This window comes from Mustela nivalis (genome assembly GCF_964662115.1).
Source record: "Mustela nivalis genome assembly, chromosome: 6".
Classification (NCBI taxonomy): Eukaryota; Metazoa; Chordata; class Mammalia; order Carnivora; family Mustelidae; genus Mustela; species Mustela nivalis.
Genome location: NC_139025.1, coordinates 77,473,664 through 77,489,529, shown reverse-complemented (window position 1 = coordinate 77,489,529; position 15,866 = coordinate 77,473,664). Strand labels below are relative to the sequence as shown.

The following is a 15,866-nucleotide window of genomic DNA, read 5'->3' as shown; positions in this document are numbered from 1 at the left end:
TCTCAATCTCACAAAACAAACTGAGGGTTGCTGGGGGGAGGGGGTTTGGGAGAAGGGGGTGGGATTATGGACATTGGGGAGGGTATGTGCTTTGGTGAGTGCTGTGAAGTGTGTAAACCTGGTGATTCACAGACCTGTACCCCTGGGGATAAAAATATATGTTTATAAAAAATAAAAAGTTAAAAATAAATAAATAAATAAATAAATAAATAAATAAATATAAATAAACTTTGTTCCTGTCTTTAAAAAAAAAAAAAAAGGAAGTATCATTGAGCCAATTTTTAGGCTACTTAACAAAAAATAAAATTTTTATACCAACTTGAGAAGTAAGCTTCTTGAAATCTTTCACATAATCTTTTCCCAGGACATATGTCACTTGTCTTTTCTCTGCTTCTCATCTCAACTTTTAACAATTTTATTAACTTCTCACCAATTCTAAAAGAGAGTTTCTTTGAGTATATACTTTATGCCAAAGAGTGTGCCAAGTACTTCCCATGTTTTATATCATTTGACCCTGAGAAAGTTCATTGAGTTAGATTCTGTACCAGATCTCTTTTGCACACACCCAAAGGATTTGTATTCCATGTAAATAGCACCCCCAGTGCACAACATAGAATACATTGTGAATAGTGCCCTAGAGTCAGGAAATGCTGCAGCCCTAGATATCATTTTCCCATTTTGTAAATAAGTACCTGAGAGGTCACCATGCTTGACACACCCTGTGTGTCAAGAACACACACTGCTAAAATTTGAAACTTAGATCTATTTGACTCCAAAACCACCCACATGAGACAAAATGAGAGTTGACAGGACTCTCTTAGAAAGGTGGTTTTCAAATGGGGTTTGATACAGAGCTGCTTCAAGAGCCATCAGGTAGGAAAGAGTGGGTGGATGTGGTCAGTACATGGAGATCAGGCACGATCAAAAACAGCTCTAAACTAAATCAGTCTTATACAATAGTTTCCATAAAATTAAAAAAAAATCAACTTAAAAGCCTCTGAGGTACCAATAAAAAACATTGGCCTGAGTGGCAGAAAAGCCGGATTCTAGTCCTAGTTCTATCACTGACTCATGGTAAAAGTTTTACACATTACTTATCCTTTTTTGGGTCTCATTTCCTAATAAACAGAAGAAAGGAGCCTGCACCAAACCATCCCAAAGTCTCCTTCCAGATATAAAATTCTGTGAACAAGAGCCTTTGACTATACATAAGAAAGCCATTAAAGAAATGAGCTCAAAATTCTGGAATGATGTAAAGAGTTATATAAAGAAACAAAAAGCAAATTCATAAGGGGAAGAAGGAAAGAGATCTTGGATTCCAAAGTCATTTCAATAAATTGTAAGGTATACATCAACTGTGGAGTTTTTGTTTTTGTTGTTGTTGTTTTGTTTTGTTGTGCCTGTTTAGCATCCATTTCTTCTCGAGTATACCTTGGGAAATTATCTCATCTCTTCTACTGTCAGTACATACAATGTTGGCAGACTCGTTCCATTTTGGCTCCACATTTTGGCCTGTGATCTAGGTCAAGACACCTACTGTTACAAATTCTTGAGCCACCATGATTAGTTAATGAACAAGGATGTAACTCAGCATGGTCCAGTGAAAGCTAATCACAAGACCTGCTAGAACAACCAAAAAAAAAAAAAAGACTCATTTTCCTTTTTTTTAAATCCCTCTATCTCTCTTTAATGTTGGAGATGAAGCAGGAGAATAAAGGTCTAAAGTTTTCAGGGGCCACCAGGTAGATTGGACCTGCCCAAGTAAGGCCAACATGGAGGAAAGAGAAGTCACATCCTATCGAAACAGTTTGCCCATTAATCCAGTCATATATAAAATGAAATAATCCTAAATATATTTCCTTTTTGCTTTAATAAATTTAGGTTTCTGCCACCAGTTTGCCCATTAATCCAGTCATATATAAAATGAAATAATCCTAAATATATTTCCTTTTTGCTTTAATAAATTTAGGTTTCTGCCACTTACAACCAAAAGCTTCTTAATACAAATATTTATTAATCTGGACTGTTCACATCTAACCCATCTTTTTAACCTTCTAAAATTAACACAGTGCCCTGCACATTTTCAATGTACCATTTTGGTCTGATTAAATTACTATAAAATAAATATTGGGTAAATAACCAGCTCTCATGAACTGTTTATGTATATTCATTGATTTATGCATTTTATTCCCTAAAATATCAGTAAAAGCTGAAATTTCATTTAAGCTCATATTTTAGTCAGATGGGAGAAAAAAGGAAGTTTATTAACTACCAATTAACCACCAAAAACCATAAAAAAAGGTCACTCTACAGTGAAGATAGCGCATACATCATTTGTTATACATAGAAAAGATGTCATTGTTTTTAGAAACAAATGAAATTTGCCCAATTAGTTTCCACTAACTACCACTCAGCTAGACTACCTCAACTCTGGCAACACCCACACTGTTGATGTGAGAAGGAGATAAAAAAAGGAGGGAGGCTATGGACAGTAATTATTAGGCTCTGGTTTGGTTCAGATAAAGTGCATAGCTGCATTCTAAAATGACCTCAGTGTTTAAAATGATGAATGTACTAGTTTTACCCATTAGTAGCCCTCCCACATTTGTGAAAAGAAACAGCAAAAATAACAGTCAAAATCTGATAAGAATGGTTTTATCTAATCAAGAACACCCAGCTGAGTGAATTAGCATACTTTTTCAAATTATATAAATACTTTTAACAAACAGATGATGAAGAGGAACAATCTAAACATTACCTGTAAAATCAGAAGGAAAAGGAAATAGGCATTTGCCACTCTTTGGAACTGTTCAAATAAATTAATTGGCAAGAAGGTAAGAATGTTGTATTTGGATGTGTGGATACGATTATCCTGAAAAAGAAATACCATCATATTAGATTGGGGCAAGGTATTGCTCATTATCAGAACAGCTCTAAAACTTAACAAGGCGAAACATGAATTATGCCATAACAAGACAGATAAACCAATTATGTAGAAAATGTTAAGTTCTCTTGGCTCAAGGTCTTCATTTTTACCAAAGATGACACTCTCCTGATATAGGTGAAATTACTGGCCAGTGCCATAAAATCATACATAACTTAAAAGTGTATCAAGTACAATACCTGCCCCTGAGATGTTTTACTCTTATGCATTCATACATTTGGCAAATATTGCTTGAACACCTACCATATGCAGACACTGAGTTTATGCTGTGACTGAGAGGTTGGAAGAAACTTCAGAGATTATCTGGTCCGCCTTCCTACCCTTTAGATAGCTCTGACAAGGGGATCCTAGGCTTGTCTTTGAAAGTCTTCTGTGATAGAAAACTGACCACCTCACAAACCAGCCTATTTCTATTTCAGATTTGGAATTGCTAGAAAGGTCTATTATGAGAAACCCAAATCTGCTTCCCTGTAACCTTTTACCATGTGCCAATTTCCATCCCCATGGTCACCTACACCAAGTCGAAGCCCTTCATATGTTGGAAATCTTCAAATATTTGAAGACCACTCACAGGACTTCCCAAAATCTCAACTCTGATCCAGGCATTCTCAAACCCCTCAGTCACTCCATGACTTTTTAACAGAAATCTCTTCCTGATCCATTTCTTTTAGATTTATCCCAACCTCTCTGTATCTCTCTTAAAACATGCTGCACAGAACTATACACATATTGCAGATCTGAGTCAACCAACCCACGTACAGTAGAGACTTCGATGTTCTATGTTCTGGACTATTGTATTAACATACCTTAAAATTTCATCAGCATTTTGGCAACTGTATCTCACTGTTTATTCACGGAATTTGGATGAACTAAAATTTCTAGATCATCTCTTCATAAATCACTATCAAATCAGGTCTCCCCTTCTAAATACTTATAGGTTGCTTTTTTAAAATACTGATGTACAAGGTCTTTCATATATTTCTACTGTACCAATCTATTGAAAAAAATAATTTTGAATATACCATCTTACATTATTCAATATTTTCTGCCATCAAAAACTTTCAAACATGTGCCTTTTATATATTCTTCCAAAGCTGTAGACTAATACATTACAAAGGATATGACTAAAGACCAAAAAAAATTTTTTTTAATTAAAAAAATAGCTTTCTATGCTGATGATACTTTTGGAGAGAAGGAAGGAGGAAAAGAACAAGGAGAAAGGAGTACATCTGGAGAATTCACAAAGCATCTTTAGTGCTGAACATGGTGAACATTTATTTTTTTTTAAGATTTTATTTATTTATTTGACAGACAGATCACAAGTAGGCAGAGAGGCAGGCAGAGAGAGGAAGAAGCAGGCTCCCCGCTGAGTGGAGAGCCCGAAGCCAGGCTTGATCCCAGGACCCTGGGATCATGACCTGAGCCGAGGCAGAGGCTTTAACCCACTGAGCCACCCAGGTGCCCCCCATGATGAACATTTCTAAAACCACTGGACTTTCTACAAGAAGTGTGGTAAGTACCAACCCCACAAAGTGACACAGTATAGGAAAGACAGATTCTCTTTATGTCCCAGGAAACAATGTTATGACAACAAGCAGAATAGCTATGGTGGGCAGACTAAGCTGATTTTCCAGCAAAAGGCTGAAACTACAAAGACTGTGCTGAGACTTGAATATGCCGACCCCAACTACACATCGAATGGAATCTAAGGTGGCTATTAAGAGATGCAAGCAGGGGCCCCCAGAGGGCTGAGTCAGTGGAGCCTCTGGCTCTTAATTTCAGCTCAGGTCATGATCTCAGGGTTATGAGACTGAGCCCCATGTGGGGCTCCATACTGGGCATAGAGCCTGCTTAAGATTCTCTCTCCCTCTTTACCCCTCCCCACTATCCCCATGGGCATAAGCATTTTGAACTGGTAGGAGATGTTCATTGGCAAACTACTAGAGACCTCTGCAGAGATTAACATCTTTTCAGTAGTTTATACAAAATATGTTTGGTTGAATTTAACCATTTATAAATGCACCTAACTATACTCCCACAAGACTTAATTTCATCTTATCGACAAAGATAGCAAAATCTGGGGTGATAAGTCTCTCTGAAATTCTGAATCAATATGCCCAGAGATTTTCTACCCACTCATATATTAAAACTGTGGTTAGTCGGTGTGACTTAGTTTAAGTGAAATTACGCTTCCAGCAATCATTGTTACTGTTATTAAAGAAAATGAGCACCTACTAAAATAGCTTTCTTTTCTTTTTTTTTAAGAGACAGAGAAAGCATGAGCAATGGGGGTCAGGGATTGGGGAAAGTAAAGAGGAAGAGGGAGAAGAATCTCCAGTAGACTCCATGCCCAGCACCGAGCCTGACATAGGGCTCCGTCTCGCAAGCCCGCAATCATGACCTGAGCCAAAATCAAGGATCAGTCACTTAACTGACTGAGCCACCCAAGGGCCCCTTAAATAGCTATTTTAAACATTTGCCAGGAATCACTGTGTCTAGCTCCATGCAACAAGCTGTGGCACAGTAAGAGAGGTGTCGAGAAAAATTTCCCAGCTTTGCTGGTCTGATACATAGTAATGTACTTAAAACTGTTCTGTAAGATGATGAGGAATATTTTGCAGTGAGTTATCTACTCAAGGTCTGGGCTGAAAGGGAGGCTATGAGAACTGTCAATGATGAAACATATTTCTGATGAAGGGATTGGAGAAAATAATAGGGAGGAGGAAAGCTAAGGAGAAAAAGCAGTTAACTAAGAAAAAAAATCACATATTCCTGTTTTATATTTTCTTCTAAGTTGAAACTAAAATGAGGTTAAGCCTGTACCTTGTAAAAGGACAGATGGAACATCTGCTGGGAAGCTCAAAACCATGACTGGAATTATAAAGAAACTCTCCTACAAAACTGAATCCCACATAGGTGAAAAGACAATGAGCAGGACAAAGTGATAATAGTCACAGGTCTGTGACGATTTTCTCCTATTTAACTTAACATATAAAATGATTGTGATGTTCGGGCTCTGTTGTTACTTGGTCACAGATGATGCAAACCCTCATAGCTATGCCTGGGAACAAAGAACGAGGGCTCCCCCTCCTGGAGGGCCATTTACCTGTCTCTTTTAATTGAAAGGAAAAGTGTTTCTATTTCCACCGCCTTCTCCAAGGATGTGAGTATAGGTCACACCTTAAATAGTCTGTCATTTCACTGAAATTGGCTTACAGGCAAATTTTAGTACAGTTCATTCCATAATACAGCACAGAAGATCTTCACCTCTATCCCTTCAGCATGACTTTTCCACCACGAACCACTAGAAACATCCCTATTCAAAAGAATTGACGAAGAGGAGAAGGAAAAGGAGAACAAGGAGAAAGGAGTACACCTGGAGAATCCCTACAGCACCTTAAGTGCGAAAGGAAATCAGGCTGGAAGTCATGGCTTTCATTTGTTAGCCAGGTGGACCAGTTAACCTGTCCCACAATGTGGTAGATTAACCACGCGGCCATAGGCCATTCTGGAGCAGGGGGAACCTCCCATGCAGTGTGAAAGGGGTCTACCCCTAGAGGAGCATGAGAGAATGCACGTTCCCTAGAGAGAGCTTGCTTCCAAGAGGAAGAGGGCAGAGCGGAGCTGGTGAGGCCCAGATATCCCTCCAAGACTGACCCATCAAACAAATAACTTCACTACAAAGTTAAGTAAAGGGGTGGTAAGAGAAGTGTCACCCCAGTAGAGATCCCTCCATCAGGAAGACAACATCAGGATGAGAAGAAAGCATTGCTCCTCTAAAATATATTAATACAAATGTGCCAAGGTAGGCAGAAGATGGCTCACTTGGGAGTTTACAAAAGGGGCCATGGGGCTGTACAAGAGGTCAGCAGAGACTGAGGCTAGATAGAGTAGTTCCTTGGAATCCACTAAGAATTTTGGACTTTATCATAAAGACTAAAAATCTAAGTGAAGAGGGAATTACTGAAAAGTTATAAGCAAAGAAACAACTTGTTGAGATTCTAACTTCAGAAGATTACCCTTGCTACAGGGTGGAGAACAAGTTGGAAATGACACAAAACAGATGAGGAAAGACCAATGAGAAGGTTTTTTAATTAGTCCAGGTGACAGATTATGGGTGGCTTGGAACAGGCAGTGACAGAAAGGTTGACAATGAATAATAATAGAATAATATAATGGCAACTGATATTTATCAAACTCTTCCCATGTGTACTATTCTAAGAGCTTTACAGTTCACAGCTCATTTTATCCTCACAATATCCTTATGAAATAGATACTATTATCCTTATTCCTTATAGAAGAGGAATCCCGGATTTAGAGAGATTAAGTAATTTAAGCAAGGTTATACAGCTGGTAAGTGGTGATACCACGATCTGAACCCAGGTACTCTGTTTCCAGAGCCCACTCTTTTCAGCAGTGTTCTTTGCCAATTCAGAGCAAGGCAATTCTCTCTTCTGTTTTCAGATCAATCAGCCCTTGCTCTTTCCTCCACTCTGAATTTTTGGCCTGCTGCCATTTTCTTACCAAGGAAAATAATACCATGTATCTACATTTTCCTCTTGAGTCAACCCCCTCTGTAGGAGCTCTGCTTATCTATTGCCTGCTGTATGATTACAGTTTTCCTGTGTTATCTTTCAATATCCCTCCAAGAGTGACCCTTTTGGTTTTTTACAAAGTTCAACACAAGTAAATAGTACAGATAACCCCTCCTTTAGTTTCGCTTTGCAACGGAAGCAGCAGTGGCCAAAGTCCTTTACGTTTTAACATTAAGTATTTATTACAGGAAAAGAATAAAGTAAAAATGAGAATTTCTTCAAAGGTGGAACATCAAACTAGATATTAGCAAAATGAGAGGCATTATTTTTTATAATGAGATTTTATTGTGTAATCGTATTGCTTAAGAAAATGAAGCAAATAGAAAAATAACAAACATTGCTAAATTAGTAAACTGAACATTTGGGGAGTTTACTTCAATTCTTCCATGGGAAAGACAGAGTTACTAATACTTCTCACCTACATATTTATGGGACTATTGTGGAGATAAAACCAGACCACATATGTGAAAGCATTTTTGAGTTGAGTTTTATGGTGAAAGAATCACATAAATAAAAGATTTTTCTGAGCAATTCCCAAATAATCCAAATGGATTTAGAAAATTCAATGTACTAGGCAGAATAAACTGGGTATGCCACAGTAACAACTCCAGAATCTTCATGGCTTAAAATAATAAAGGTTTATTTCTTGCTCATGCTACTTATTCAACATCAGCCACCAGGAAGACTCTGTTCACCCTTGTTACTCACAATGGACCATTCACCATCTCAGGTACTTCCAACTGCATTTCCAAAGGGAAAGAGAATGCTCTGTTTTGTACATACAAGTCAATGCTTCAGCCCAAATGCTCACAATTCACTGATCAGAAAGAGCCATCATGTGCCCAAAAGGTAGAAAGCCAGAAAGACTGATGGACACCACAACCAGAAATGGAAACTAAGCCTAGTATTTGGAGAGTGTGAGACACATCAGCCATAAAAAATAAGTATCAAAAACCAAACTTAGCACCACAAATCCAGTCTTATTTTAATGCTAGGTGTAACAGACATTTGACTATTTTCCCCTTCCCCTCAGCTAACAGTGCTCCAAATTACCTAGTCTTGTGGTCTGGATGAATTCATTTCTCATCTAAAACTTCAGAGTCAGACCCAGATTAGTTTGAGCCAACTACATGGCCCATCTTCCTGATTAAAATTTTGAGTTCAGGGATTAGCACATGACCCACGTCAATTCTGGGAATTTGCTGGAGATACTGGCTTTCTCTTTCCTACTGGATTCCAACCTGGAAACAAGTAGCCCTAGGGATCACTGACAGCATCTTGGGACCATGAGTGGGGAAGCTGTTAAAAATAAATTCTACACTGAAGATTCAGGGCTGGAAAATGCAGAGAAAGAAACTAGACCAAGCCTCTCCTGAGGCTAGCCCTATTTCCAGACTTCTCAATTATATGATTTGTTCATTTATTTTGTCGTCTAAGTCAATTTCAGTTATTCTTTTACTCCCAATCAACAAAATAGCAGATAAAAACATTAATACATACAAGATCAATTTACATTTTTATACAGTAGTGTACTTTCATCTCTATATTTGCCTTAAAGAATGAGTCATAGAAGGCCAAGCCTAAATGCATCTGGTGGTTGTCCGGGGACATTGCCTGCGTCTGTGATCCCACAGGCCAAACCCCAGGAGCTTTCGCAATGAGTACCACAGTTTCCACACTCTCACAAGATCTTCCCTCTCACATTTGATGAAACATTTTTGTCATGACAGCTATAAAAAGTAACTGTCAGGAGCTTGAGGGGGGAAAGAGCCTAATAGCCTTGCCAGTAGAGGAGACAGATATATGGTACAACATGGATTTCAGTAAGAGAAATAGTCCTGACTCTTGAAGAGAAATGATCTCTAAACCATAAAATAAAACCCAAAAAGAGACGGCATCCACAGAATACTTGCTTAAAAAAAAAAAAAAGGAAGTGGCCTAAAAGCATTTGCGCTGCTCAGGAAATATGTGAAACAGACATGTTTTATGCAAAGGTACCAAAAGAATTCACATATGGGGCAAATAAGCCTGAAGATTGGGAGTCTGGCGCCTGACACCAGGCAGAACCACATCTCCTCTGTATTGGTCAAATGGTGAAGAGTGTACAGCACTCAAGGCTGGGAGGCATGGCAAGATGATAGCGCATTCCTCTGTGAACACTGCTGAGTGAGGTCGGAGCCACAGAAGAGGCTTTACAGAGAGAGCCACCAATAAACATCATCATTGTTCCCACCACCACCATCTGCATGAGGTTCTCCTGAGCCTGAGCTCCACAACGTGAACAAAAGCATTTGTGGGGAGGTAAAGAGAGGCCACACTTCCCCCAACATTCATCCATTCATACAACAAGGGCCTTTCATGTGACAGGCACTGTCATTGAACCAGGACTACAGATGTGAATAGACAAAGTCTCTATCTTCCTAGACCAAGTTTGCATTTTAGTTGTGGGGAGAGAGGCAAGAATAAACAAACGTATAAACTGATCACACAGTTAAAGAAAGTGATCAAGACTACGAAGAAAACAGTGAGCAATAAAAGAGGAGCACGTTGCCTGCCGAGACTCCCTTAAGAAGCCTGCTTATTTGACATTTCAGATTCACACAACCTCAAGATGACTATCTGATGAGACCACTGGGCACCTGTTCTCCAGGGGAAGCACAGCAATCCTTCGGGCTATTAAAAAAAAAAAAAAACTATAACTTCCATGGATGTTTTAACAAAGAAATTTAAAGCTGAGGCTATTAATGTTTGATGCACAGGTTTTCTTAACTAGGTATATTCACACATACACATGATATTTATGTATACATACTTATATTTATAATACATATATAAACACATAAATACATAAAATACAAATACTGAGTTTATTCAAATGTATTCAAATATAAATACATACATACAAATACATAAAGTAAATACATGTATATTGGGAAGGTTCTCTTTTTTTCTTGCCGGGTATTTAATATGGGCAAAATATTTGGATTTTGTATTAAAGTATAATTGACATACAACGTTAAATAAGTCTCAGGTATAGGACAGTGATTTGACAGTTCTATACATTACTCAATGCTCACCACGGTAACTGCAGCCACCATACAATGTTATGACAATATTATTGACTATACTCCCTACATGCTTTACTTTTTATCTCTGCAAATTATAACTGAAAATTTGGATACCTCCTAATTTTCTCTACCTATTTCACTCAGCCTCCCACCACCTTCCATCTGGCAACCACCAGATTGTTATCTGCATTTAGGAGTCTGATTCTGCCTTCTTGTCTGTTCATTTGTTTTGTTTTTTAGATTCCACATATAGGAGGTCTTTCTCTGAATTACTTCACTTAACATAATACCCTCTAGGTCACAAATGGCAAAATTTCATTCTTTTTAATGACTGAGTAGTCACATCACATCTTTATGCATTCATCTACCAAAAGATACAGGAAGTGGTGATGCAACATGGGGGCTTAAGTGGGTAGGAGAAGAATAAATGAAACAAGATGGAATTGGGAGGGAGACAAACCATAAGTGACTCTTAATCTCACAAAACAAACTGAGGGTTGCTGGGGGGAGCGGGTTTGGGAGAAGGGGGTGGGATTATGGACCTTGGGGAGGGTATGTGCTTTGGTGAGTGCTGTGAAGTGTGTAAACCTGGTGATTCACAGACCTGTACCCCTGGGGATAAAAATATATGTTTATAAAAAATAAAAAATTTAAAAAAAAAAAGATACAGGAAGGTTTTCTTTTTATAAGTAGGGAACATAGTCAGAAAAAGCTTGAAAATTGCCAGACTAAACATTGTTATAATCAAAGAAAAGGAGTATGACCCATGTGTCACCAAGACTTGGATGTGTAATGAAGAAAGTATGACTCTTCATGTAATGGTGTTGCTGTGTCATACAATGACACCCGTTAATATGTATTGTCTCCCTACACAGGCCCAGCACGGTGCTGTGCACTGTGCATACATCATCTCAGATAATCTTCAAAAAATCTAATGAATTATTTATACTTCAGCACCACTTTGCAGATGAAGAAACTGAGGCTTAGCGCAGTTACAGGGCTGCCAATAAAAGCTGTTTTGTAGAGTCATGTGTTCTCCTAAGTGGTATGTTTTTCCTGGGAAATGAGCCAGAAACAAAGAATTTCTAGACTGCCTCTTGATTAATAAATCCACTGGCCCTCCTACAATATTCCTTGGTTAAAAAACAAAGCAAAACAAAACAAAACAAAAAAACTTTCTAAACCACAGGACAGTGAAAGATGCACATAAATTCAGTCAGCTAGAGCAATCACTTTCCATACCTTCAGTCTAGGGAGAGCATCATCAGCCTTGTCTAGGGAACTTCATTTCCCATCTAGACCTCAGAATCACAGGCAATAGCTAGGCAGGATTTCAGCCTCAGTGTGCCTCCAAAGCCAATCTGCCTGGTGGTAACATAAACCTTACTTTGTTTTCTTTTCTATCCTCAGAATTTTGTTTCGTGTTCCAGCTTCTGCAAGAGTGTTCTAGAACTAGTAAATGGTCTATGAATAGTAATTTATCTACAAAGAACTTATTTTGGACAATTACCAGGGGGACAAATTAAATTTCCCTCTGAGATTAATTTAATCACACTAATTTATTTTTCCTCCAGGGCATTTAGATGCATACAACATATAAAGGGTTCTAACTAGGTCCAAATAAAATGTTAACTTTTCTTTTGTGATATCTGAAAAGAGCAAAACTGCTCTTAAAATTACACAGGTTGAGAGAGAGGGAGACCTAGTATACACCTTCTCCAGAGAGCGAAGATACAAAAGAAAAGGAAGCCATACAAAAGAGAAAAAAAAAGAAATCAAAGGTTGTATTTCAGTGGGACTTTCACAGTCCCATAATGATTTGTTTGCTGATTTCTGCTTTACCAAAACTCTTCTGTGCCTCTTCCCTGTAGATCTGCCATCTGCAGGGAAGCAGGTCCTCAGCTTTGGCCCATTTGCCTATCTCATGCTAGAGCTTTAGAGGCCCTGGACAACCAGATTAGACATTTCTTTGAGGTGATATGGAGCTGGCTTTCTCGGGTCCATTTCCTGAACCATTTCCTGAGTCTTTCAACAACATAGGGCATATGAGTTGCTTTGTTTACTAGGACTAAAAATTAGACCACGTTCACACTGCTATGCCATCTGGGAACAAGGCCAAATTTCAGGAAAGACTTCAGCATTTATGACAATAACAAAGGCACAAGGGAAAAGTCCAGTTAATGAGGAGACACCCATAATGAATTTCCCCGAAGGGCCAAGGGGTTATAATAACACACTACAAATAGTCTAATCCTTCCTAGAACTCTACTTCTTATAATAGGGTGCTATACAAATAACATCATGCAATTTTCTCCTGAACCCGTGGGAATCAGGTGAGAAGTGTATGTCTCTCTGAATTCCCATTTCCAGCAGGATGCAGGAGAAATTAGGACCCATGGTCAACTTATGGAAATGCCCTCCTACAACATCTCTACTTCTTGGTCTCCAGCCCATTCTCATCCAGAGTGGGACAATAAATCTAAATTTAGACAAACCCACATCACCTTTGTGATTTTTTGTATTTTGAATAGTTTTTACTTGAGAGTAGAGTTGTTGAAAGGGAGGATAAAGGACCAGTTAAGACACAAGGGAAATAAAATTCTTTACATGGAATGGGAGAAGAGCGAGGCTTTAAAGTATTCTATAACTTAAAACACAACAGCAACACTTGATAAATAAATTGAAGTGCCAATCTCTTATTTTTTGTGATCACATCATCTACAAAGAGTTTAATGAATTTCCAGCAAATTTGGCAGTTTTTGCTTAGGATGTTCTGAGTTAGACAAAAACTGAATTTGCTTCAGGGAACTGGAAATGGGGCTCCCTGGTGACGTATATAAAAACAGACAGTTGTCTTGTAGGAGCTGACGGAGGTTCAGTAAGAAGCTCATGTGAGTGCTGAATAGAATAAGAGCTGCCATGATATGGAGAGAAAATGCACAGTGGGTTCAAATGTGAGTTTCTGATCAAAACTCACTAAGACAGATGTTCTAAGTCCCTGAACTGATTTGCAGCTGAGCTGCTCACGGAACAACTATGAGTACTCCAGGAGGGGTTCCAGTGGGGATTTGTTTATTTAATAGTTTGTGATTCACCCAAGCATCACCAGGAGGCCAGCTAGGAGTAACAGTGAGTACAAAGAGCAGACCAGATCCTTTCCCCTGCTTTCTGAATGAACAAAGAAATGAATGAATGCATGCATGCGTGCACGGAGAAAAGAAGGGCAGGCTCCTACTTACATCACCCACACCTTCTCCACCATCTCATTCTACTTCCTTCACATTCCTCTTTCACAGTGCCTTCCTCTTAGACATTCCTCCTCCTGATTGACTCCATCGGGGGGAAGGGTTCAAAACATTCATCCAGACTCCTATGCAAGTGTGTTGGTTTAAGGGGTAAAAAATTTTAAAAAATTAAAAAAAATAAAACCCAAAGAGGTTGGTGAGTTTGACAGAATAGAAATAGAATTGGGAGGCATTTCATGGGACTCGAAGTCTGTGCTCTGCAAGCCGGTGGTGATATAAGAAAGATGTGAAGGGGATGGAGGATGGGGAACGAGGGGTCGGACTATGGCACATGGCCTGAGGATTTTATGAGAAACGGGTTTTCCCAAATGGTTATTTTACTTCTAATAAGGAAGGAAAGGGTGTCAAATCTATTTTAGATATTATCTTCCCACAACAGTCCTTTCCAGGGAAACAATTTGCCTATATCCTCAGTAAAGAAAGTGACACTCAGAAAGGCTAAAACCGCTTGAAAAGGCCAAGCCAGTTATGGGCCACAGTACCCCCTCCCCGGGCTCCTAGGAAATATTCTGATTCCAAACCTGAAGAAGGGCCCACTGGACTCTGAGCGCCTTGAAGAAAAATACTGCTGAGTCTTGTTCACCCTTATGGACCTCACCCCCATCCCAGGCACACAGCAATTCCACAATAATTGTTGCTCTTTATAATTTTTAAAAATACTTTTAATTTTTCTTAATAATTGTGGTTAAATAAATGCATGTATAAATGAATAAAAACAGAGTCGACTGTAGCAGTGATTCAGGGAAGTCCTCTACCAAAAATATTTACATACCTATTATATGACTATATATTATAGGTCAACTCTTTGGGTAAAACACATTTTCTGGTCGTTTTCTCCCATTTTGACTCCATACCCAAAGAAGGATACATTAATTTCTAACCCTTCCGTGTGAAAAAGATTTCCTTCCTAATAGGAAAGATCTTGGAAACAAAAAGTTTTCAGGCAACTAGGTAGAGCTGGGAAGTAAGATATGGGGAGGGAAACTGGAGAGTAAAAGGTATGGCATATTCCAACCCTAAATAGCTTCACCTAAAAGCACTTTACTTACAATTGCATATACTTCAGGAAGAGACTAGATCACCAACATTGTATACCATCCACATGGTGAATTTAAACTGGATTTTGCATTTGTGAATAAGCAAGCCCCACTGTTTCTCTGAAAATGCTATTGAAATATGCCAGGTTTCTGTTGCAAAAATCACATGTTTTCAACATGTGCCCTCTTACTCATGACAGAGACAACTATTTTGACAGAGGCCATTATAAAGGAGAAGGAGGCAAAGAACAAGATATGGACAAGGATGAAAAGAAGGAAGGGAGTTAAGAAGGTAGACATGCCCAGAATGGCTAAAATTAACAAGACAGTTGGCAAGGATGCGGAGAAAGGGGAACCCTCCTACACTGTTGGTGGGAATGCGAGCTGATGTGGCCACTCTGGAAAACAGCATGGAGGTTCCTCAAAAAATTGAAAATAGAGCTACCCTATAATGCAGCAATCGCACTACTGGGTATTTATCCTAAAGATACAAACGTAGTGATCTGAAGGGGCATGTGCACCCGAATGTTTATAGCAGCGATGTCCACAATAGCCAAACTATGGAAAGAACCTAGATATCCATCAACAGATGAATGGATCAAGAAGATGTGGTATATATATACAATGGAATACTATGCAGCCATCAAAAGAAATAAAATCTTGCCATCTGCAACGACATGGATTGAACTAGAGGGTATTATGCTGAGTTAAATAAGTCAATCAGAGAAAGAAAATTATCATACGATCTCTCTGATATGAGCAATTTGAGAGGCAGGATGGGGGACTTGGGGAATAAGAAAGGAAAAAATGAAACAAGATGGGATCAGGAGGAAGACAAACCATAAGAGAACTCTTAATCTCACAAAACAAATTGAGGGTTGCTAGGGGGAGGAAAGATATGGAGAGGGTGCTTGAGT

General features: G+C 38.7%; 2 protein-coding genes across 17 annotated transcripts in view; both read right to left on the bottom strand.

The window, feature by feature from the left end:
• Positions 1-15,866, bottom strand: part of GABPB1 (GA binding protein transcription factor subunit beta 1) — a 975,210-nt gene that overhangs the window by 695,390 nt on the left and 263,954 nt on the right. The window lies entirely within an intron of this gene.
• Positions 1-15,866, bottom strand: part of ATP8B4 (ATPase phospholipid transporting 8B4 (putative)) — a 256,040-nt gene that overhangs the window by 175,969 nt on the left and 64,205 nt on the right. For all 14 annotated transcript variants that reach the window (XM_082734772.1, XM_082734778.1, XM_082734770.1 and 11 more), the window contains one exon: positions 2,759-2,872. In XM_082734772.1, the coding sequence (XP_082590898.1) occupies positions 2,759-2,872 (114 nt within the window). The remainder of the gene's footprint in view (positions 1-2,758; positions 2,873-15,866) is intronic.